General features: G+C 32.2%; 2 protein-coding genes across 17 annotated transcripts; one reads left to right on the top strand and one right to left on the bottom strand.

Moving 5' to 3' along the window:
• Positions 1 to 4,180: 4,180 nt before the first annotated feature.
• ERD3 (S-adenosyl-L-methionine-dependent methyltransferases superfamily protein) lies at positions 4,181 to 9,415 on the top strand. 5 transcript variants are annotated; one of them, XM_088216170.1, is made up of 9 exons: positions 5,329 to 5,487; positions 5,619 to 5,666; positions 5,854 to 6,156; positions 6,247 to 6,395; positions 6,474 to 6,669; positions 6,831 to 7,041; positions 7,295 to 7,973; positions 8,076 to 8,153; positions 8,859 to 9,415. In XM_088216170.1, exons 3-9 carry the CDS (start codon positions 5,878 to 5,880, stop codon positions 9,076 to 9,078), a joined length of 1,812 nt encoding a protein of 603 aa, XP_088072296.1. In that variant the 5' UTR covers positions 5,329 to 5,487; positions 5,619 to 5,666; positions 5,854 to 5,877; the 3' UTR covers positions 9,079 to 9,415. The 5 variants fall into 5 exon arrangements, with proteins under 5 accessions (XP_088072294.1, XP_088072297.1, XP_088072296.1 ...); XM_088216168.1 differs by lacking the exons at positions 5,329 to 5,487; positions 5,619 to 5,666 and adding an exon at positions 4,181 to 4,392; XM_088216171.1 differs by lacking the exons at positions 5,329 to 5,487; positions 5,619 to 5,666 and adding an exon at positions 4,181 to 4,402.
• A 9,376-nt stretch (positions 9,416 to 18,791) lies between these two features.
• Positions 18,792 to 23,492, bottom strand: LOC110808656 (putative polyamine transporter At1g31830). 12 transcript variants are annotated; one of them, XR_002538665.2, is made up of 6 exons: positions 23,177 to 23,492; positions 22,830 to 22,879; positions 21,077 to 22,720; positions 19,290 to 19,339; positions 19,131 to 19,208; positions 18,792 to 19,052 (listed from the first exon to the last, which is right to left on the bottom strand). XR_002538665.2 is itself a non-coding variant. In XM_022034221.2 (3 exons), exon 3 carries the CDS (start codon positions 22,656 to 22,658, stop codon positions 21,228 to 21,230), a length of 1,431 nt encoding a protein of 476 aa, XP_021889913.1. In that variant the 5' UTR covers positions 22,659 to 22,720; positions 22,830 to 22,912; positions 23,177 to 23,492; the 3' UTR covers positions 20,719 to 21,227. The 12 variants fall into 12 exon arrangements, 5 of the variants coding, with proteins under 5 accessions (XP_021889913.1, XP_021889915.1, XP_021889912.1 ...); XR_002538663.2 differs by having other exon boundaries at positions 18,792 to 19,208; XR_002538664.2 differs by lacking the exon at positions 19,290 to 19,339.
• Between the last annotated feature and the right edge of the window lie 2,116 nt (positions 23,493 to 25,608).

Genomic DNA, 25,608 nt, shown 5'->3' with positions numbered 1-25,608 from the left:
GCAGATAGGAGAACTTTTACTTTTTTTGGCAGTTAGAGGTGCCTTCGGTGCAGTAACGGTCGACGGTCGGCAGTCGACAATCGACTCCTTTCTCTGGTGACTGGTTTTTCTTCTCCAGCGGGAGACTGACGGCTAGAGTTTGGGTTAAGTGTAATGCAAAATATTTATACTCGTCTCATGTTAATCTGGATCGTTCATTGCGTTTGATCTCGACCGTTCGATTGTATTTAAAGAAGAAATGAATCTGGACCGTTCATCACGATTTGATCTTGATCGTCCGATGACGTTTAAAGAGGGAACAAATCTGGACCGTTCATCGCATTTTATCGCAACCATCCAATCGTGCCAGATGAGGGAATGGATTCAGACCGTCCACGTGCGCAAGAATGCTTCTGGGTCATCCGATCGCGGGGCAAGCAAATTGCCAGTGTGGCCTCCCACATGGCACCGATTAGTGTGCCTTACCACGTGGCGCACCTCGGTTCGTCTAGGCTGCTGATAGGCAGTCCTACGTGGTAAAATTTTTTTTAATTGTATTGTGACCCTCAGTTTTTGATTTTTCTTTCAAAAACACCATTCGAACCCAAATTTTCACCACTTTTTCCCAAATTTATTTTCAATTTCATCCTCAACCTTTTTTTTTATAATTCCACATTAAATTAAAATTTATTAATTTTAAAAATAGATTTTTATATATTTTTTAACATTTTTTAATGTTAAAATTAATTTCGAACCAAATTTCAGACCCGGATATTACATAAATAGTGAAGACAAATATATAAGTAGTTTTGTTATCTTAGTTTTAGCATTGTGTAAAAGGAAGAGTTGGGAAATGTGTTTAAAAAGTTGAAAACTTTAATAATTTAATTCACTACTCTCTCTTGGGTTTGTTTTAGAATTTAGACCATCTATCATATTAGAGTCACCTCTCTTATTCATGACTTAATTGTCTAGAATAAAGATCTCTCATGACAACCCAATTAAATAAAGTTTGATCTTCTAACATGCCTTATTTCTTTAATAGAAACCACTACAACTATTAGAGAATAATATTAGAATATTTAGACAAACCTTCGATTATGATCTTTGGAAAGTCATTTTAAGCTAATCACATATTTCCATTAAAACCCTAGAAGATGAAATCGTAGCGAAATTAAAAGCTGAATTGGATGAGAATGATAAAAAGTTAGTTTAATAAATTCTTGGGCAATGAACTTTTCATATTATGGACTTGATGTAAATGAGTATAATAAAATATCTACTTATGAATTGGTTAAAGAGATTTACGATAAATTGGAAGTGACACATAAAAGAACAAATCAAGTTTAAAAATCCAAAATAAATATGTTAGTGCATAATTATGAAATTTTTAAAATGCATAAAAATGAATGCATCGCATACATGTTTACTAGAGTCACCATCACCATTAATGGTTTGAAGTTTCTTAATATATATATTTATATATATATAAATATATGTATATATACTTATGATGAATTGATGAGAAAAGTTCTTAGGTATTTTCCAAAATCATGGGATGCCAAAGAAATGACCATATAAGAAATCAAGAACTCAATAAGTTGAGCCTTTATGAACTTTTAGGATCACTACTAGCCCATGAACTCACAACGAAAATGAGAAAATATGAAGAAAATAAAAAGAAGAAGGTTGTTACTGTCAAAGCTTCTACTTTAGATGAAAAGAGTGACAAGAAAAGTGAGAATAATAAAGAAATTACACTCATCACAAAAAAAAAATTATAAGTTTAATGAGGAAAAAAAAATTAGAGGAAAGAAGTTTTCACCTAAATGTAGAATCAAGTAAGAAAGATCATATGATTCGCTATAGGTGCAACAAACTGGGACATATGATAGTTGATTGCCTTCAAGGTAAAAAGAATTCGATGAAGTTCAAGAAAAAGACAATTTTAGCTACATGGAGTGATATTGACGAAAATAACTCATGTGAAGAGGAAGAAAATAAAGTTACAAGCTTATGTCTCATGGTCATGAATGAAGATAAAAATGAGATACACTCTCATCTTGATTATTCATGTGATAATTTACAAGATGCCTTTAAAGAACTTTATAATGAGTCAATTAAACATGTATAATCTCTCTCTCTCTATTGAAGTAGAAAAAAATAATGAATTACAATAAAAATAGATAAATTAGAAAGTATAAATTTATTGGATGAAACTCTTACCATAAAAGAGAAAATAAAAGATTCAAATGATATACTTGCCAAGTTTGTATAAGGAGAGAAAAATTAAAAATATTATTAAAAAATCAAAAAGTGTGTATGATAAAATAGGACCGGGATATGATATCTCCAAGAAACAAAAATTTCTAAGAACTTTTTTTTATGAAATTTATTAGTTCATTTAGTCCATATATTTTTTATAACGTTTATAAAAGATATGAAAATATTTTATACTCATATTTTATTGGGAAAAAAAAAGATTCATGAATATTGTCTCGTCACTCGTTGACATTTGTATATAGAAACATGTAGTAGGACACGCTTGTCACCAAGTGACAACTAAAAATTTCTCTACTTTAGTAAAGAAACTCATCATCTTTTATTAATTATATAGTCTCCTAGTATTTTTTTTACTAAGAGTTACTATCTTTATTAGTTAAATCAATTACTAAGGGGTTATAAAATATTAACAGACATGAGCTCTCCATAGATAGTAGACATAAAAATAAAAGACTTTCAAACATTTTTTTAGTTACAATTTTTTTAGTATTAATATAATTGTCAAATTAACTACCGGAAGAACAATTCAAAATCTGTGTAAATTTTAAATAATGAAAATATTATATACTAGATTATTAGTAACAACGTTTATCAATAATGAATATAATGTTGGAATTTTTTTAGGTGAAGAAAATTTAAATTTTTATTGATTTATTTAATTCAAAAATTAATAATTTAAAATGAATTTAAATAAGGTTACATGTAAATTAAATTTCTTAAAAATAATCCACCACTATGTAAATGATAAACGTGAATCAAATTTTGTAAGAGATAAATTATCACTAATTATATGATATTTAAAAAATAAACATGAACTAAATATAATTAAAAATAAAATTTTATTTAAATTTAAATTTAAATTAATAAATAAAATAAATTATAATTTTTACAGTATAAATTACCATAATACACTTAATCTATCATCACTAAATACCTTGTATCTTAATAAAAAAAAAATGATCGAAACTAACATATTAAGAAGATTGTTTCAGTTCTTTTTATTTTTTATTAAATTATTTAAAAATTAAAAATCTAAGCTCTTATAATTAATAGTATTAGTTACTTCTAATTTAAAATATGATGAAAGTTCTTTTAATAATTAATAATAATTTATATATACCAATTTGGTTAAGGTTCTTTTCCAATTACTTTGACCTTATGGTATTTATAAACAAAGAAATCAGGGTCCAATCCATGTGGGATTCGTAGGCATTAATTATCGGGCAATCTCACAATAGTGACAAAAAAAGGCACATGGAAGATGAGCCTTTTTCAATACACGTGGCAGATCGTGATTCGTTTCATAAACTAATATCCTATCCACCTTGGTGACGTTAAAATAATCTCACATTTATACAACATGAAAGCAAGCATTCATAGTGACACCCACGTTATATACAATGATTATCCCTAATTTTCTGTAATCATTTTTTAAATAGTTCATTAAAATTTTACATTTAGAATATTTTGAAACTAAAACCAATTTATGAAAAAACTTTACTCTTTTAATTTCTTATTTTATATTTAATAATTTTTAAAGATAGATATTTAAGGGTAAAATTTGTGAGTGAGAGAGATATATATATATATATTCTATAAAAACAAGAAAGGGAAGTTGAGTAAACAGGAAAAATAACTGGAGAAATAACTAAAAGAAAAAAAGCGAGAAAAGGAAAAGATAAAAATAGGAAGAAAAAGACAAGGAAGAGCAAAAAAAAAAATATATATATATATATATATTTGTGTATATATATTGTTTAAAAAGGAAAGAAAAGACATCGAAGGAAAGAAAGTGATAATCAGCAAAAAAAAAAAAAAAAAAAAAAAAAAAAGAAATCGAAAGCGAGAAGACAGCGAGGCAGGAAACAGGAGGGGCCGAGTAGTAGAGAGCTCTCTTATTATTTAAGATTTATCTTTCTCTGTATCTTCTTGCGTTAAGACTTCACAGAGAGAGAGAGAGAGAGAGAGAGAAGGAGATCAGTTTACTGCATATCCCTTTCTCCTGAGCTCTTCTCCTCACTCTTCTGTGCTGAGAGAGAGTTTTCAAGGAGACCCATCTGCAAATCATATACGTTTTTTTGAATTTTCAAGGTCCTACTTTGTTCAGACAATAGAGAGCAATATATATAGGTACAGTCAAGTCTGTTTATATATTCTCTTTTATTTTCCTTCTGTCTCTTTTCTGTATACCTTACTGGTTTTATTCTTCATCGTCCTTCTTTATACTGGTCTTCTACTTTCTGGGTCAGATCTTTTTCCACCTCCACCTCCACCTCCACCTCCTGCTGTTTACCTTACCAGCTGTTATCATCACATTCTTGCTTTACCCAGCTTTTCATGGCTACTAACTTTTATTATTTACCAATATTGATTTGTTTTTCGACAAGCAGATCTGTGGATCCCTGCTTCTAATTTGTAGATTATTTTACCCAGCAACTTTGTCTATTTAGTATTAGCACTTTTGTTTTTACTGCCCTTCCGTTGATATATATAGATAGTCTATTACTTACTAGGTGGCTAGCTCTTCATGGGGAGAAAAAGAATACTTGTCGTTGTCTTTTTCTGTCATGGTCTTTGTGTCTCTTTTACTAAATTTTCCGCAAGGAATTTCAGTTTTCTGGCTGAACTTGATGCGATTATTTTTATTACTATGGGGTGCTTGTTTTCTTCTTCCTGCTGTTGATTGTTGTTTCTGAAGTCAATTGGCAGAATGATTAATGAAGGTGTAAATAGTAAAAAGAAATGAAATGAAATTATTGACAGTTTTCTTCTTTCTTAGGGAATGATTGTATTTCATGATGATGATTATTTTTTCCTTTTCTTTTTTGCTTTGCATTGTCTGTTATTAGATGCAGAGCTTCTTTATGTCTTTTTTTTTTTTTTTACTTTAGTGATAAAAGAGAATTGGACTGGTTTTGAGTCTGTTAATGGCTTGGGCCCCAACATCATGTGAGAAACATAAAGGCAAAACTCTTGGAAAGTATCACGTGTCGGTGATTTGCTTGCAGATCTTATAGTTCCCCATTTCTTGTAGGTGGTTTAAATGCTCCATAACTGGCTGTAAAGTTCATATGAAACCCAGTTCTTTTTAGTTTTCTGTATGATTTATGGTTAGATCTTCGGAGTCATGAAACTGATCTGCTGTAAAAAATCTTGAGCCCTTGTTTTGTGTTCTTTTTCCCTAAGTCTTCCTGTCTATGTCAACTGTAGACATTTGAGCTACTGGTATTTGTTTTCCATGTTTTCAGTTGATGGTTTTGTCTTAGCAGTGCATTTATTGTTTTAGTTCAGAGTAAATGGGGATGTTTCTTTCTTTACTGATTAAATGTCTTCTGTTTGAATTTTTTTGGCCACAGTATTTAGAAAGATCTGATAATAAAACTTTCGAGGGTTACATTAGTTGAGTAAGTGATGTTTTCTTTTGGCTCTAATTTATGAGGGGTGTATTTAGAGTACATGGCATAAGGTGCAATAGTCCTTTTTCTTTCTCGTTTCTTTCCATATAACTTGATGTAGATTAAGATGAGAAATGGATGAAATGAGGCAATTCTCATTCTCTGCAATTTGATTATTGGCTTTGCTTATGTCCAGGTACTTACAAATTTTTCTGATACCATGAAATACAAAGATGGGAGACAAAATTCTCAACCAGATAAAGTTTCCAGGATTGTTTCCATTACAATACTTCTTGTTGTATTATGTGGAGTTTCTTTCTATCTTGGTGGGGCTTTTTGTTCCGAGAAAAACAGATTTGAGGGTAAGGATATCAAGGATGTTAAAAAAGCAGTCCCAGGCCCTAAGGAATTGATTGTGACCCCACTTCAAATCAAAGAAGTTGCCTTCCCAGAATGCAGCCTTGATTATCAAGACTACACCCCATGCACAGATCCAAAGGTACGTGTAATCTTTCATGTCATTGTATTCATTTTCCAGGTTATGTGGTACCAAAATAATGAAATTTTGATATCTGTTTATTGGTTTTAGAGGTGGAAAAAGTATGGAACTCATCGCCTTACTTTTATGGAACGCCATTGTCCCCCTGTGTTTGAGAGAAAGGAGTGTTTAATTCCACCCCCTGATGGATATAAACCACCAGTTAGATGGCCCAAGAGCCGGGATCAATGTTGGTATAGGTAAGTTGCTTCCCTGGATTTAGTTCTAATTAGAATATCAAAAGTCTCTTATCAAGTCTTGTGCGGATTTGATTTCAGGAATGTGCCATATGATTGGATTAACAAGCAGAAGTCTAACCAAAACTGGCTCCGGAAGGAGGGGGAGAAGTTCATCTTCCCTGGTGGAGGTACTATGTTTCCCCATGGAGTAAGTGCATATGTTGATTTGATGCAAGATCTAATCCCTGAAATGAAAGATGGTACCGTCCGAACAGCCATTGACACTGGATGTGGGGTGCGTTTGATCTTTTCTTGAATTGCTGTTTACTGTCATCTATCCTTAATTTTTTGTATGATCTGTTTTTCCATCTCATGAAGGACTCAAATTTGAAATTTCCGTGACTGGTACATAATTTTCCCCCTCATCTTACACATTTATAATTAATTTGTTTCTAGGTTGCAAGTTGGGGAGGAGATCTACTGGATCGTGGGATTCTAACAGTTTCCCTTGCCCCAAGGGATAATCATGAAGCTCAAGTCCAGTTTGCACTTGAGCGTGGGATACCTGCAATTCTTGGCATTATCTCTACACAGCGTCTTCCTTTCCCTTCAAATTCATTTGATATGGCTCATTGCTCAAGGTGCCTTATACCATGGACAGAATTTGGTAAGTAAATTATCTTAAAATTGGGTGAATCCAGATATTTTGCATTAATAAATTCATGCTTTCCTATTTATGAGGTAGATTTATGATAAGTAATTCCCTGATTTCGAGATGATATCTTTGTTTCATAAAATCTAAATAGCATTGGCGCTCAAATGTACTCGACTTCATACTGATTTTGCTTTATTGTTCATAACCATTTTGCATGTTCATCTGTTTGTATGACAATTTTGAGAAATGACATTTCTATTTTTAGGTGGAATATATCTACTAGAGGTTCACCGCATACTCCGTCCTGGTGGTTTCTGGGTCCTTTCTGGACCTCCAGTGAATTACGAGCATCGTTGGCGTGGGTGGAACACTACCGTGGAAGAGCAGAAGGCGGATTATGAGAAATTGCAGGAACTTCTGACTGCAATGTGCTTTGAATTTTATGGGAAAAAGGATGATATTGCTGTATGGCGGAAAGCTTCTGATGACAGTTGCTACAAGAAAATTGCCAGTGATCCAGATGTCTATCCACCCAGGTGTGATGATAGTCTGGAACCAGATTCTGCATGGTACACTCCACTCCGACCATGTGTTGTTGTTCCAAGCCCCAAAGTTAAGCAATCAGCCTTAGGATCTATCTCTAAGTGGCCAGAGCGTTTACATGTTGCACCTGAACGCATTTCTGACATTCATGGTGGGAATGCTAACACTTTCAAGCATGATGATAGCAAGTGGAAGGTGCGAGCAAAGCAATACAAGAAGTTACTTCCTGCTATTGGGACTGATAAGATAAGAAATGTAATGGATATGAATACAGTTTATGGAGGCTTTGCTGCAGCGCTAGTTAATGATCCCTTGTGGGTTATTAATGTGGTCTCTTCCTATGCTGCAAATACTCTTCCTGTGGTCTACGACAGGGGCCTTATTGGAACTTTCCATGACTGGTAATCTTGATGCTCCTTCGTAGGCTTTGAATCTTTGATTCTGCAGTAGATGCTGGATCCAATATGTTTTAAGTTTATATTATGTCTGTTTATTGTTTGTAGGTGTGAAGCATTCTCAACATATCCTCGAACTTATGATCTCCTTCATCTTGATGGCCTGTTTACTGCGGAGAACCATCGGTAAGACTCTGTTCTTAATTTCTCTTTTATTGCCTTACTGGTATCAGAGTCTCTGTCCATCCTTCACTATGGAGAATTGGTTCAATCTGGCATTCAAATTGGGAGGATACTTTCAAAACTATGATTATTTCTGTGTACTTTGCCATGAATCTTACCTTGATTTGTGCAAGTTGAAAGTTACCTGAATAAGTAGTGATGTGATTTCTCTTGCTTTGGTAAACTAGAAAATAATAACAAAATCAAAGCTGACCAACCATTTATTGTAAAGTTCAAAGAAGAAAATCTTAGATTTATAATTCTGAGGACTTAGAATTCAGTACAGTCAGACCTGCCATATTTCCTTTCAGGAAGAAGATCATTTCATGGTCTTGGTTTGACTTTTGGTACATTTGGATGGAACTTATGTCAGCTTGACATACTAAATTGCAGCTATAGTACAGTCGGCTGATAGTATTCTATGTGTGTGTGTATATATTATATATCTTTCTTGCAGTCACCTTGACTTACCAAATACCGCGTAGTTTGACAATAAGAACCTTCAATGTCTAATCAATTATTGACCTTATTATATTGCTAGAATACCAGAAAGCAAACCAAGTGCCTCATGTATATTAGATTATGATGCTGGTTGCCAAACGGAAACCGTTACTGGCTACCAGCGTTTTTTATTAATTCTGAATGGTGGGTGCTTGTATCTTTACACAGATGCGATATGAAGCATGTGCTTTTGGAGATGGACCGGATCCTGCGTCCCAGCGGGTATGCAATCATACGGGAATCCAGCTATTTTATTGATTCTGTTGCTACCATAGCCAAGGGAATGAGGTGGACCTGCCGGAAAGAAGACACTGAATATGTGGTTGAGAAAGAGAAATTATTGATTTGCCAGAAAAAGCTGTGGTACTCGAATCGGAGTTCAAGATGACTTGGCAAGGCTGCTGTTATAGTATCTTAGTTGATGATTCCAGATCCAAAATCAGGGAGAGAAGCCGGATGCTGCACATAAAGATTAGTTTGTTTCAAAGTTCAAATTCAGATATATCAATTGAAGAATTAGGTACAAAATAAATGTACTTTTTGATAAGTATAGCTCATAAATATATTCTTTATAACATGTTACAGATTCTTGGGGCTGTAACTTCCAATTTTTCTACTTGTCTCAATTCTTTATGTTTTGTTGTAACTGGTATTCAAATGATGGGTGAGTATTACAGTGTAAGCAATTTTAAAAGTTGAATGAATATTTATTTTCCTTTCTTCAATTTCCCATAATGTTTACTTCCTTGTTTATACAATTGGAATTTTTTGTAATATATATATATATTTCCAGAATAAAATCTATATGTAATGATTGATCCTCATCAATGATTAGAAAGATTAGGCATTAATAGTGTTATTATACTCAAACTCAATCTTTAAGGAAAAGCATTGTATTAAAAGAAATGGTACCTTTTTCTCTAACGTACATATATCTTATGACCCATTGGAAGATCTTTATATTAACATAGAAGGTTTGTCTCTTACTAAAAAATCAAATTCAACTTACTGAGTTTTGGTCTAAAGGATGATTTTATATTATTAATAATAATAATATTAGGCTTATTTTATTGTTATCAGTTTTACTAATTTAATTAAGTAGTTAAGGTTATTTTTTGAATTATTTTTTCCGTAAAACATTCATCGTAACCTTTTTCATTATAAAATAAAATGAAATTAAACATTTGAACTAAAAAATATATATATATATATCATGAACCAAATTGTAATATAAAACTAATTTAGTAAGTTTTCCAAATACATAAAATAAAATTATTTTGCAATTAAGTTGGGCAATCAAACATTAACTTATTTCTCAGTGCTCTTTGAGACGTGATAAATTTCTACACAGGAAAACTTGTCTTGCAAATAAGGTAACATTTAAGCATATGCAATGGGTCGCAATAATTTATGTAACATCTATGCAAAGTTTGGTCATATCAATATCAAATACTAATGTCTTTGTAATTTTTATTAAAATGATCTAGGTAGTCTTTAACTATGTGATCTTGCATATATAGTTCATGGATATAATATACCTTAGAAAATGCTTTTCACCAAAAAGATATTTGGATTTTTTAACAAATGGGATTAATGTGAACTTTAATATGTGTAACGGACTATCAATTTATGAGTCTGTTTAGAAGTGATCAAATACGGTTAAATATAATTAGACCTTAATGCATTGAGTTTAGGTATGTGTTTAATATGTGCGGATACTATTTTTATAATTTCTTATTTTATGATGAACAAAATAAAAAATACAAAAATATGTAGACATAAATAGGCAATTATGATTCCCGAATTACATGCGCGTCATTTTATTTTTATGAAATCCTATCGCTAGAGAAAAATAACTTTTGAAGCTGTGTGTTGATTTAAAAGTATACACCGTAAAACACAATCGAATCTTCCGCGATGGATTCATATACGCTTTCGTTTATCATTTCTCATTCATTTAGTGCGAGATTACATGTTTAGATTTATCACATCATGTTTGATTTGAAAAAGTTTTCAAACAATTAGTATCAAAGCATTTTTTGTATTAGATTTTTGAGATTTAAGTTTTTTTTTTTAATTTTGTATTTTGGATTCAGGATTAGAAATATATATATATATATATATATTTATATGCATTTTAAAAGCAGAAAATAAAACCTGACCACGGGTTTTCAGAAATCCATATATATATATTTATGGATTTATGAAAAATAAAGCAGAAAATATTATATGTGCGTTTAGGATGTATATATATGTATATATATGCAGCAAAGAAAACATGCAAAGGGAAAGCAACGGGTGACCGCTGCTGCATGAAGCTGGCCAAATCTGCAGCCAAGCATGAAGAAAACCCAGTCACGCGACCATTCAATAGCCGAAACGGCTGCCGAATCTCGTGCGTAATGGCTAATTTTTTTCGACTGTTACAGAAACAGTTTGTTCGAGTGTGAGGAAGAAGAAGGAAGAAAAAAAAAGAGTTTGGTTGGGCTTCGGGTCGAACGCCCTTTCTTTTAATTTAAAGTTATATGGGCCTAAGACCCGACCTACCCAATACCCAACCTGTTTGATCCGACCGGAAGTTAACCGGTCAACAGTCAACATTAACTTTAATTGATCAAGGTCAACTGTTTGACAAAAAAAAATATATATAGAATACGATTATTTTTATTTTTTGGTCATTTCTATTATTAATTTTCTTCCTAATTCAGTCTAAAGTTGGTTTTAATTTTGAATTTAACATTTCTTATGAATGATTTATTTATTTTAAAATGTAAATAGTTGCATAAGTGTAATTTATATGAATATTAATCGGCCCAAATGAAGGTTAATATTTAACATGATTGCATTTCTATTTGTGGTAATAAATAAGTGATAGTTATTCATTACAACATATGAACTTTAGATTAGTCCAAATGAAAATTTATTGTTTAATGTGTTCTTACTGTCTGTATTTAATTACTGTTATAGAGTATTACTTATAAGTTAATATTCTGTCTAAAGATAGTATTAATGGAGTGCTCGGTATCTTGAGATGATATATACCTTTATTTAAAATTCATTATTAAAGTTTATGGTTTAATATTTTTATGTGAGTATTAATTAATTAATTTGTTTTTGTATCTTCTCTATTCAATTCACTATACTGTTAGGAGTATCACTGGGAATGTGAATTATATCCTAATATTGAACGACACAAATTTCAAGTAATGAAAGAATAATGTTCGACTTGTGCTTAAAGTTATGGATCTGGATTGGGATTTACCGGTTGATTAACCCGATCAGATTATTCTTGGCAGTACCCCTGAGGTAAATAAGGAGTTTGAAAGATGAGATCAGTCAAACTGTATAAGTATGTTGGTTATGGAACATGTCATTTTAGAAGTTTTTTAGGACACTATGTCCGATGAGATCACAATAGTTACAGATTTTCTTTATTCTCTAAAACAACGTTTTGCTAGAAGTGATAAGGTTGAAACATGTACATTTTTTTCTGACTCTTATTTTTATGAGGTATAAAGGAAATGGAAATATCAAAAAACACATAATAGAGATGTCACATGTGCATTTAAAGCTCAAGGCACTTAGAGTGGAATTGTCAGAATAAGTATTTGTATACTTTGTTTTAATTTCTCTTTCATCACAGTTCAATCATTTCAAAGTGATATATAACTATTAGAAAGAATCCTGAAACTTGAATGAGTTCATTTCACACTGTGTTCAAGAGGATAAAATGCTTAAATCTGAGAGGACAGATAATGCTCATTTGGTAGTGATTTCAAAGGATAAGAAGAACAAAAAAAATAAGTAAATTTGTTGCGATTCCAATACAACAAAAGAAGCAACAGAAGGTTTAGACTGAAAATAGTTGTTTCTTATGTAAACTCTAGGACAGCAGAAGAAGTAATACGCTAACTATCATGCGTGGCGCGCAAAGAAATGTATGTTTCTTACTTTTGTTTATTATGAGGTTAATTTAACTTTTGTACCTACACACACCTGGTGGATAGATTCTAGTGCTGCAACTCACATAAGTGTGTGTATATAGGGTTGCCTCATTACCGCAAGTCAAGTGATGGTACCAGATTTATTTATGTGAGCGATAGCAAATCAATTAAGGTGGAAGTAATTGGCAAATTTATATTGTTGTTGAGAACTGAATTTTATTTGAATTTAGAAGAGACTTTTATTGTACCATCATTTAGAAGAAATGTGATTTCTATTTATGTATTTAAAAATTTTGTTTATTTATATTCATTTAGAAATGGAAAGTTTAGTGTTTTTCTTAATTCAAATTTGGTTGGTTCTGATTCTTTATCAGCATATGATAATCTTTATTTGTTTGATATAATTGTTTCTTATTAGGAATCCTTACATGTTGGTACAAGAGGTGTAAAGAAATTAACCTAGGAGAATTCTATTTCATTATAGTAAAAGAGATTAAGTCATATCTCCCAAATGAGAATTGAGAGACTTGTGTAAGATGGAATTCTAAATCTTATTAATTTTACAAATTTTAACACATGTGTCCATTGTATCAAGGAAAAACATATAAACATTAAGAGATTCAGTGCTAATAGGGCTATTAACGTGTTATAATTCATTCATAAAGATATTTATGGACCGTTCCCCACGACTTCTTAGAATAATCAATAATATTTCATAATGTTCATAGATAATTATTTTATATATGTCTACCTATATCTCATTCATGAGAAGTTTCAATCTCTAAATAGTTTTAAAGGAGAAGTTGAGATCCAAATCAACAAAAGGATTAAGGTTGTTAGATCATATCTTGGTGGTGAATACTATAGTATATCTAATGGATCAGGTTAGCAACATCCAGGATCATTTGCTCGATTCCTAGAAGAATGTGGTATTGTCCCACAGTACACCATGCTAAGTTCTCCTAGCATGAATGGTATTGTTGAAAAGCGAAACAAAACACTTCAGGATATGATGAGAAGTATAATTAGTCATTCTACCTTACATGAATCACTATGGAAAGAAACATTAAAGACCACAACATATTTACTTAACAGAGTTCCAACTAAAGCAATTACAAAGATCCTTATGAGCTTTGGACGAGTAAGAAGCCTAGTTTGAGATAGTTATACATTTAGGGATGTCTATCTGACCTTATAGGCTATAGGATAAGAAATTGGACTCCATAACTGTTAGTTGTCATTTTATTGGTTATTCTGAATGATCTAAGGTTACAAGTTTTATAATCCTATTGCTAAGATAATTTTTGAGACAGAAAATACTCAATTCTTTGAGGATGTTGAATTTATGGGGAAAAAAAGAGTTCGAGACCTTATTTTTGAAGAGGAATCGATTGATATTCCTATTCCTTCAGTTGCTTTTGATAATGATTAGGATTAGGTTCTTATACCTAGTATTGTTCAAGAAGTAAATTCAGATAAAAACAATGTCATAGTATCTCATGTTCTTGTTCAAGAAATTGTTCCTGAAACACAAACCTTACATCCTCAAGAACCTATATCATTAAGAAGATCCACTAGAGAAAAGAGAAGTGTAATTCTATATTATTATATTGTTTTTCTCCAAGAACATGAGTTTGATATTGGTACGATAGAAGATGATCCTATTAACTTTCGTCAAGCCATGAAAAGTTCTAACTCTTAAAAGTGAATTTATGCCATGAATGAAGAGATAAAGTCCATGAAGGATAATAACATTTGAGATCTTATTATATTGCCTAAAGATGCGAAACTCGTTGGTTGCAAATGGATATTTAAAAACAAGAGGGATTCGAAAAGTAATGTAGAGAGGTACAAGACACGTCTTATCATTAAAGGTTTTACACAGAAATAATGCATCGATTATAAAGAGACTTTCTCTTTGATTTCATCGAAAGACTCTTTCAAGACTATAATGACTTTAATGACACATTTTGATCTTGAGTTACATCATATGGATGTTAAGAAAACATTTCTTCATGGTAACATTGATGAGATAATTTACATGGTGCAATTAGAAAACTTTGTATCTGGAGATGTATAGCAAATGGTTTACAAAGTAAAAAAATTTCATCTATGGACTTAAGCAGGCTTCCCATCAATGATATCACAAATTTCATCAAGTTATCATCTCGTTTAGTTTTGAGATAAATTTATTAGAATATTGTGTATACCACAAGTTCAGTGAGAGAGTATATTTTTTTAGTTTTATATGTCGATGACATATTGCTTACCAGTAGTATAGACTTATTGTATGAAATCAAAATATTTTTGACAAAAGAATTTGAGATAAAAGATCTTGCGGATGTCTATTTTGCATTAGGAATTTAGATACACGGGTTTGTATGCGTCTAGATATTGTGTACATTATTAGGATGTTAGGTAGATATCTAAGTAATCCATATATGGATCTTTGAAAAACAGTCAAACATGTCATGTTGTATCTACAGAGAACAAAATATTATATGCTCATATTCAGGAGGTTAGATCAGCTGGAGATCATTAGTTATTATGATTCTGATTTCGCCAGATCTCAAGATGGCAGAAAATCTATATCAAGCTATATCTACTTGCTTGCTAGGGGAGCTATTTCCTGGAAGAGTGCTAAGCAAACACTTGTAAGATCTTCTACTATGCCAACAAAATTTATAACTTATTATGAGACATATAATAATGAATATAGCTGCAAAATTTTGTCATTAAGCTGTGTATTGTTGATGGCATAGAAAGACCATTAAAGTTATTTTATGACAATAAGCCTGCAATTATGTATTCTAACAATAATAGGAGCTCGACAAAGTTAAAACATATAGATATCAAGTTAATGATTGTTAAAGAAAGAGTTCAAAGTAAATAGATATCAATAAAGTACATTAGAACAAACTCCATGATTGCAGATTTGCTCACTAAAGGATTACCATCTAAGGTCTTTCATGAGCACATTGCTCATATGGGTGTTGTACCCTTAGATGATATATAAGTTTAGTGGGAGTCTTGTACCATAATTGCATTGTTTTGTAAGACATGTTATAAACTTTTTACTTTGGTTTTAGTTTATGGTTATATAGCTTCATTTCAATTATTATGTTTTGGTTTTTTTTTTTTTTTTGTTACATATTATCTCTGAGTTTTCTTACTGGTGATCTCACTAAAGTTTAGGCATGACCAATTAGAAATAGACATGCTTAAATCACATAGCATATAATTTTCATACTACACATCCATACTTGATTCATATTGTTCAGTTATACTGATATACATGATCATGATGGATTTAACTACGATAGCTATACCATAGACCACTTTGATTTTATGTCATTATGATTGATAGACGGAATTGTTTGATGATGCATTTAGGTATTGATAGCACAATTATGAATACTCCTACGATTATTTAACATATAGTTAAGTTGTTACATAAAGCTCAAGTGGGAAATTGTTGAGTTTTTTCAACAAATGGGTCTAATATAGGTTTTACTATGCGTAACAGATTATCGATTTATGTCCCAATTTAAAAGTGATCAAATACAGTTAAACAAAATTGGACCTTAATGCATCGGACTTATATATGGGTTTAATGTGCGGATATCATTTCTGTAATTTCTTATTTTATGATGAGTAAAATGAGAAATACAAAAGTACGTTGATATAAATAGGTAGTTATGGTTCCCGAATCACATACGCGTCATTTTATTTTTATGAAATCCCGTCACCAGAGAAAAACAGCTTTTGAGGTCGTGTGTTGATTCGGAAATATTTACCGCAAGACGCAATCAAATCTTCCGTGATGGATTTAGATACGCTTTCATTTATCATTTCTTATTTATTCGGTACGAAATGACATATTTACATTTATTATATCATGTTTGATTTGAAAAAATTTTCAAACAAAAAAAGGATTATCATAACCTTGTTTCGAGGGGTTTAGGGTAAGGTAAAAGTGACTTAAAGAAAAATTTATATGGAATATCTTTAATGTTGCAATTGTGGTCTTGGGGGGGGGGGGGGGGGGGGGTTTCCTTTGTTCCCCTCTTTATTTTGGTTTCTTGATGCAATTTTCCTTTGTTCCCCGCTAATTCCCTCTAAAAACTTATCTTGATTATTTTGAGTGATCTCACTTGCCAATTATAGAATAAACAACAAGAACATATTAAGTAACATATTAAGAGTTAATGAGGGAACCAAAGTGGGAAAGATCTTCACTTAATCAACATAATAGTTAGTCAAGGAAAAAGACTCCTCCCTAAGATCATCCAAAGGGAGTTGTTTTATCTCGTTCAACCAAGTTTGTAAGTGCCTATTTGGCTCTAGTTTTCTGCTGTAGCTTATACAGTGCCACAACCAAAAGCAAAATGTAAGTCATTAAACCTTGAAAAACACAGCGCAAGTTCAACAAACCTTGAAAGGCATTGTTTCATGTGTTTATGGTTGGGGTTTTGCTTGGTTATTGTTGGTCTATCTTTTTTAATTTAAATTAGGGTTTTGCGTGATAGTTAAATATTTACATAATAGATGTTTATTTAGTTTACTAAGTTCGATTAAGGCACCTATGTTTTGGTTCTACAAGAACAATGAATAGATGTTCTACAAAATGCTTCAATGACTATTGATCTGATTTGTTAATTTTTTTTTTTCTTCTGCCTTCATAATCTTGGAATGAAGAAGAACAACACATGCGTTGTTGTGATCGTTGAGCTTGATTATAAGCTATTTGGATCAACCAAAATCTAAAAACATCAATGCCTGAATTTCTAAATTGGTTGGGGAAAAGATATTTGTTTGGCATGACCCCTCTATTGTTTGAGAAGAATTTTCGTATTAGACATTGCATTAAGATTACAATAAACTTTCGATAATATAACACATGAAAGAATAACATAATCATTATGTTCATTACAATAAGTTCTCTTAACGTAAAAAAATGATTAGGATCATAGACGAACATGTAGATCTATAAAAATAAAACATAAATGATAAAAAAAAAAAAAAAAAAAAACCATGCATTATTCTATATTAATTTACTTTCAGAATATAGCAAGTAGTTCCACACACATTTGAAGATTTATACCCAGAAGATGTTCTAATATGCATTCTAAAACATAATCAAGATCTGGACCATTCCAAGATCACATGTTGTCCAGAAAGATTGGCTCTAAAAACAAAGTAACCTTACAACTGTATATGCTGTTAAAAAGAAAATCATCATTCCTCTTCTGTGCATTCTGAATAGGCTTCACTTGGCTTTCGGGCTGGGCAGAGTCTTTGACTTGATTGGACATGGATTTTAATTTCATTCCTCTTCAATCTCTTTAGGTAACCTATTTTAATTTGACTTTGTAGTTTGTTTCTTTCAAGTCTAAGATTCTGACAACACTTTCTTAACTAAGAATAAGTCTTGTCTTTTAGTTTTACTTAAATTCTATTGAAAGCTTGTAATGTAGTTTTATATGGTAAAGCTTCTCCTCTTTTTCTCTTTCAAGAAAGCTAATTGAGTACAACTGTGACTAGGTTATCTAAATATCTTAAAAAGCAATTGTGAAGGACCTCAAGAACAAATACCAACTGAAAATTTTAGGAACTCCAGCTTTGCAGATTCTATGCCACCAAGATCAATTAGCCCAGACTGTTTAAATCAGACACAGATTGATCAGACTGAACCAAACTAAACATAATTTAGCGTGCTCTTATGGCCTCAAAAAAGTTTGACCAAAAATTTTGGTTCTCCAGTCAGACACAGAACACTAGTGTTTTTCTTCGGAAAAAAAAAAAAAAAAAAAAAAGGCCCGCGTGGTGCCAGCTAAACCCAGCCCAGCATCCTGCCCCATCTTTAGGCCTCCATCCCACCTCTCAACTCACAAAACAAAATCCATTTTCCAGAGGACCCAAACCCTAATTAGGTCATGTTCTCTCTGTTCTGTAATTTCTCTTTGGTGCTGCTTCTTCATGTTCCATCCAACACCTCTCCCTTATTAACCCATGCAAACTTCATGACAAGAAACATAACAAAAGAGCATCTAAAGATCCACTGATGCCAGGAAACATATATAGTACCTTATAATAAAGCTTACTACCTAAACATTATATCATCAGAAAGTAAGCAATTAAATTAATGAGGAGCTAATTAGTTAAGTTCTTTATTCTTCCCTGGGCAGCCCAGACCAAATGCCACAATTTATAATGTTCTACTTAGCAGAATTGAACCTTCCACAAAGTTTCAAAAAAATAAAAAAAATCAACCATTAGTTCAATAAAAAAGAATATAAGTCACATAAAGATTATATGGGACTACTGTTAAGACAAAGAGAACACACATAACCCGTGTTGAAGTATGTCACCAGGTTCACCGGTCACAGTTTCACCATGTTCTCAAAACCAAGAGTGCCTGAAATGCAGAGCACAAACCAGAATAGACCATTTATGAATGATACGAGAACAGGACTGTGTGTGTAGCAAAAGGCACCTGATATCAGCAAAGATAATCAAATTCCTTAATGCTTATAGTCGTCCCTTCCAATTCACCTTTCTGATCACGTTTATCCTGCAAAGAAAATTAGAAAAATATCAAGTTTGAACATAGAAAAAAAAAGATTGGCATAAAATTAAAGAACGTTTTAAGTACCACATTGACTATCTACTCTTCTGGTGGCTGGTGCAAAAGAAGTTTATACACTGTTATTGTAAAAACCAAAGATAGAGCACTTTAGATTTAAGAAAAATCAAAAGCCACTCAAAAAGGGAAAAAGAAGCACATCTTTGAATCCAAATGATGAAAATAAAAAACGAGAAACTTATAAAAGCCGGAATTTGAAGAAACCAGGAATGGATCTCAACCCAAGTTAACGAGTGAACAAGAAATTTTGGTTCAGCCTCATTGGAAAAATATACAAGTTCCATACTTGCAGTAAGCAACATATTAAATGATTAAGAAGAACAATTAACAACAGATTTGAGAGCAGCTATGAAATTTCCAGAAAAGATAGAAATAGAGTCTGATGAAGTAATGAGATCAGCAACTTTACCTTTAAGAAAACCAAAGGTGTACCAATCAATACAGAAAATCAATAGACCTTGTTAAAGTTAAAAGCCAAACTCCAAATGAATGGCAACTCATCTTTCCTGGTTCAAAGTTTCATTCAGAGTACAGGACAGTACCTACTTTTCGTTTTCCTCTGGTTTGGGGATGGCATCTGTCCTTCGACTTTCTCTCGTTTGAACAATAAGAGAAGAAAATACTACCCTCTCTGGTTTTTGATATCTCATTTCTTTGAAAACTCAGTCATTAGGCCTTAATAACCGTTGGCACAATATACAAGAAAAAAGCACAGTAAAATAGATATGTATTGTGTATAGGGGCATACCCACTTGGTGACTTTTATTGAATCATCTTTTCCTTCTCAGAAAAGAAAAAAAGCAAAAAAAAAGGACTTAACTACATTACAACTAGCTAATAAAACCATCCTGACTGGTTTTAGTGGCTTAAGTCCAACCATATAAATATATCCAACAGAAAGAAAAAAAACAAAAATAAAATTTGTTAGAAACTGGCACTATCTTACATAAAATATGAATATCGCAAAGCTGCCAAACAAAAAGTAATTCTATCTTGCACAGAAAATATTATGTCTCTCGTACTAATATAAATAATTCCGATCTAAACTAAGTTTTCTTACTTCTTGTGATGGAAACAATCATGGCCATGGGATAAAACACTTAACTTCAAGAACAAGGAAGCTTTTTTTTTTCTCTTCTAGTATACAGTCAAACCTCGTTTGAATAAATTCTACCAATAAGCAGACCAATTAAGTGCACCTTTGATTATTAGTTCATCATAATTAATTTAAACCAATTATATTTTAGTTATTATATTTTTACTTATTTCGCTTATTGACTAATTAAGTTTAGCTTAATTTCATAATTTAAACCCATGTAAATTTGAATTTATAACTTTTAAAAACACATAAATGAAGTTCAAGCATTGAACGGATATTTAGATTATTATACATCATACATATTGTCAAAATAAAATATGTTTACTATGTTCAATGTCATTGACTGCAAACTCATTATTTTTATTTTTGTTCAATGCAATTCTATTCCATGTTGATATGTTCTTTACTACTTCAACACCATATGCTACTCAGTTTCTGCTGAAGAGTGAGAACTTGATGCAAAAATAACTTCTACAATATTGCCTATCAAGGAGGTGAGGTAGCCAATCTCCCTTATATATTTAAATCATAGCTACAGTTTCACACCCAAGAGCCTTGAAATGCAAGTAAAAATCTAAGATGATTTCCTTGCAGAATCAAGAGACCTTATTTCTTATCATTTCTAATCATCATTTCCATCTATCGCCACTCTTAGACCATCAATGATAAACAGCTATTAATGACATATCATAGCTACCTGCCTTGCTTTGTTGTTTGCCAATACCTTCCAAGGTCCATAATTGTGGTCAGCTAGCTGATTGTAAGAAGTCTTGATAATCAGCATTGTTATAGAAGGATCATCTGGTTGGATACCTTTTCTTAACCATGATTGTTATTATATTAAGGAATCACCACCCCCCCTGATTAGCACCATGAAGATCTGGAAGTTCAGCATTAATGGAGAACTTAATCCATCTCTTTTTCTCAACAAACTTGAGACAAGGTTGCATTACTAGACCAATAACCACAGCAACCAGGCTTACAACTGCAACTTTGAGTGATGAAAGAGCCAACACAATACAGATCAATATGGTTGGGGGAACACACATAAGGACTGCTCCAACTGTTCCCACTGGTATCTTGTAAGGTCTAGAAACTGCTGGGTATCTCATCCTCAACAAAACAAATGCTATAAACTCCAATATCATTCCAAAACAATACAAGAAGTTCTCTGCCGCTATAATCTCTTGAAAGCTTAGCCATGACAGCAAAACCACGCCAGAAGCTGAGAACAATATCCCAACCAGAGGAGTTCCATAACGAGACCTCCAGCCAAAGAACTCTGGCAGCATCCCCCGTTCGGCCATTCCCAGAAGTTGGAAAGAGTCACTGCTCATTTCAGCCACAAACATCCCCATATTTGACATGGCTGCAGCACCCTGGATCCACCATCTCAACCAAACTCCCCCTAGTAATTTGGCAATATCTGAGAAATATCCATCAGTCCACAATTCCCGGTCTAGGGGAACAGCCCCAGTACCGATCAGAAGAGGGAAGAAATACCCCAGAACAACCAAGATCAAAGCATAAAAGAGAGCTTTTGGCAGAGTTTTCTTCGGGTTATGCACCTCCCCAGCAAGGGTACTAATTGAGTCCCAATAGTTTAGGTTCCAAAAGAGTGTGTTCAAATACAAATTCCAGTCCACATTGTGCAGGTTCACTACTAACCATCTCGAAGGCCTCAGCTTTGGAATTGCGACAAGTCCCATAACCACAAAAGGAAGGATTGAAAAAATCCCCAAAAGAACAGCAACCCTACCTACAATGGTTAAACCCCTGTAGTTCATGTAAGTAAGCACTACAGTCAATGCCAAGACTGCAATGATTCGTGGTAAACCCCCACCTAAAGCTGGGATAGCTGACTTCAGGTAGTCCAGGAACAGGACTGGGTACAGAGCATTATCGATCACACCACTAAGCCATTTCATCCAACCTTGCTGAAACCCCCAATAGGGCCCTAAAGCAGAGGACACCCAAACCACATAACCACCATTCTCAGGGAACATGGTGCCCATCTCAGCAGTAATTAAAGCCTCAGGAACACTCCAAATGAATGGAAAGACCAAGAAGCCAACAAGGGCCAGAAGGGGCCCAGCTGCCTGAACACTGTCCTCAACCCCAAAAGGACCTCCAGATACTTCATAGAAGATGAGGAAAATGAGGGGTAAAACTGATACCTTCTTTGAGTCATCTGCCCTAGGTGAAGAAACATCACCAAAAGTAACATACTGAACATTAGTTTCCTCACCCATTTCAGTAGAAGAGAGCCCAGTTCCCATATTGCTCAACGTCCGCAATAATCATCTAGTTGTCAGCACAACATGAACTGGATGTTTTACAACTGATCGAGAGGGTAAACATGAAGGAAAAGTGAAAATTAATCAATTAGACAACATATCTACAGTGGCAACATGAAGTAAATTCAGCAAATGACTATGTCATGGGCGTACCATCAAGCAAAACAGCAGAACAGTACCTTGCAATCACATGAAAGCAACACCTAAAACAAAAGTTGAACGTACAGATCAACAACCTAGAGATTGATACAGAGCCATTAAATTCAAAAACATAGAGCAGGAAATTAACAGGAGAGAAGAAGAGAGAAATGGGTAACACAGAAATAGCAAAAATAGTTAGGAATTCAAAAACAGCATAATGAAAACCCCAAAAGATCATAAACTAAAAAGGTCAAACTTGAAAAACCCTGTAAAATCTGTCTATAACAGATTTCGTAAGAATCTCTTAGCACCAATAAAACAGAACCCGGTAAGCAAAATGAAAAGTAGAGAAAACAAACCGTCGAAGTTATTGAATTTCTTTCTTAATTGCGAGGATGAGCTGACTATGACAGAAAACAAAACACAAGCTTCAAATTTTTTTTTTCTTTTTTTGGTTGAGTCCTGAGTCATCGACTCAGCTTAGTTGTCAAAATCAACTCGGTTAAAGTGCCATATCAATGCGTGAATCTCAAGAATATGCACATTTCTATATAGATTTGTTTTTATTCTCCATTTGAAGACTGGAAGAGAAAATTTCCAGTTCTGTAAGAAGAAGATTGCAGGGGAAGTAGGTGAAGAATTAAAAAAAGGAGAAAACTTTGAACCCAAAATGATTATTTTAAGGGAGAGTGATATCTCCTCTATAATTTTCTATTTTTGAGTTTTTTATTGCTTATTTTAATTTTTTCTTTTTTCTTTTTTGTTATAATATTTAAAACAAAATATTTTGAGATTTTAATTATAAATTTTTTATTGAAAATTAAAATTATTTTTCTAAAAATTATAAATTATAATTTTTGTGTTTTAACTTATTAAAAGTATTTTTCAATTTTTACTTTTGTAAAAAAAATTTCTATTCATTTAATCATTAAAATATTTTTGAAATATAAAAAATAAAAGCAAAATTTTAATTTAAAAAAAAATAAAGTAGAGACTAGAGAAAATGAGCTTGCAATAATTACATGTTTTTTTTTAGTACTAAGTATTAATCATTATTTAACTACTAAAGTTTAATCATTTTTGTGTAAATTTAGATTAATTTTATATCAAAATAAAAAAAAAACGAATTATTGCTCATTATATATGCATAGTAGATATAACAAAAGGCCCTAAATACCATTATTGTTATAAATATTTATATTCCAATTCTATTTCATATTCAACACAAACTTTATTATAAACCAAACTTAATCCTTTTGCTCATAATTAAATCCAATAAATTTTTTTAATTTGAAAATATTAATTGTAAAAGAAATTTATTATTTACATTCTTGATTTTTTATTCATTTTAATATGGAAAAATAATAATTAAACCTAAAAATCAATATTTTTTCATATTATTAAGGAAATATTGGATTATATATAAGCTTCAAGTTAAATTTTTAGAGGAAATATGTAACAATCTAGAACTGAAAAGGAAATAAATTATAAATTGAATGCGGAAGCGAAATGATAGAGTTAGGGTTTACATTCCTTACACAATAATTTAAAATACCCAATAGGGTTACGGGAATAATTATTCTAAAAAACAAGTGAAAAATCAAGAAATAAATAAAAAGTAAACAATTAAGTATCCTAGGATGACATTCACTAGCTTTTAAAGGGAGTTCGGGTGGTGAACTATTCACAACTCCTTTATTGATCAGGATCTTGATCTTGGTCCTCTTGATCTGAAATGGTTAATGAAAGGGTGAGGTACACTAGCATAGTAAGAATATCACACTATTCACTGATACAGAAATAAAAGTTAGTAAAATTCATAAAAATAACTAATGAAACTCTTAAATTAAGTAAATTCATTTATCATAAATAAAATCATTTATTGCATACTTACTGTAGTGAGATTTTCAAAACCGACCTATAAAGGCAATAACACAAACAACGTCATAATCTCATATTCAATTAGGCAGAACAATAATTTTTCTTTTTTTTATTTGCTTACTGGTATCCCTAGGGATCCATAGGGATATTCCACCATGTGTGAACCCATAACAAAACTTGTCAACTAACCGGCCATCCCCATAACCCGTCTGGTATGAGCGTCAAAAGTATCATCTCTCAATATCCAGTCTGGTATGAGGGTGAATCGGGCCGTCCCCATACTCCGTCCGATATGAGTGCCAAAAATATTATTTCTCAATACCCCGTCTGGTTTGAGGTAACGTTCACGGTAGGGTTTCCTATATACTTGGTCCGCCCACCATCTTCCAGGATATCCAGTAAGACAACTGTTTCATTAATTCACTTAACCAAGCAATTTTTCGTTTACATTTAATTTTTAATTTCACAATTTAACTGTAAATCACGCAAGACAAGCAATACATGCATCAAGGAAATACAACTGAATCATTTTACCAATTTCAGTGTATTATCATGCATTTAAAATTGTAAAATCAAATAATAAGTTAAAATATGACAAACAGTAATAAATAACCGGTTCTTGCTCCATTAGTAACATGTAATTAATTATCGAAGTTTTTTAAATTACGCAAAATAACGTATTATTTATAATTAGACTTCAATTCAATAACAGGGAATAAGTGAGAGATTCTTATCCGAATTGGTGTCCGAAACACTAAACTTTCTACTGTGCCTACTGGCAGTCCTCAGTTTTCTAAATTTTTATGCGGAGGTAAAAACACGCTTCACATACCTAAAAATACCCCAAAAAATCCAAAATCGGTGTTAAAAATTTTTTCCGCCCAATTTCGAAATTCCAGCACGGCCGTAC

This window comes from Carica papaya, chromosome 3 (assembly GCF_054855325.1).
Source record: "Carica papaya isolate Zhongbai chromosome 3, ASM5485532v1, whole genome shotgun sequence".
NCBI classification, from domain to species: Eukaryota; Viridiplantae; Streptophyta; class Magnoliopsida; order Brassicales; family Caricaceae; genus Carica; species Carica papaya.
Note: the sequence above shows the minus strand (reverse complement) of the source record. Positions and strands in the feature narration are given on the sequence as shown.

Coding starts and splice junctions, on each gene's coding strand:
- ERD3 (XM_088216168.1), top strand. CDS start 5,878: ATGAAATACAAAGATGGGAGACAAAATTCTCAACCAGATAAAGTTTCC. Junction 7,974..8,075: donor ATTGGAACTTTCCATGACTG/GTAATCTTGATG, acceptor TATTGTTTGTAG/GTGTGAAGCATTCTCAACAT. Junction 8,154..8,858: donor TTTACTGCGGAGAACCATCG/GTAAGACTCTGT, acceptor ATCTTTACACAG/ATGCGATATGAAGCATGTGC.
- LOC110808656 (XM_022034221.2), bottom strand. CDS start 22,658: ATGGGAACTGGGCTCTCTTCTACTGAAATGGGTGAGGAAACTAATGTT.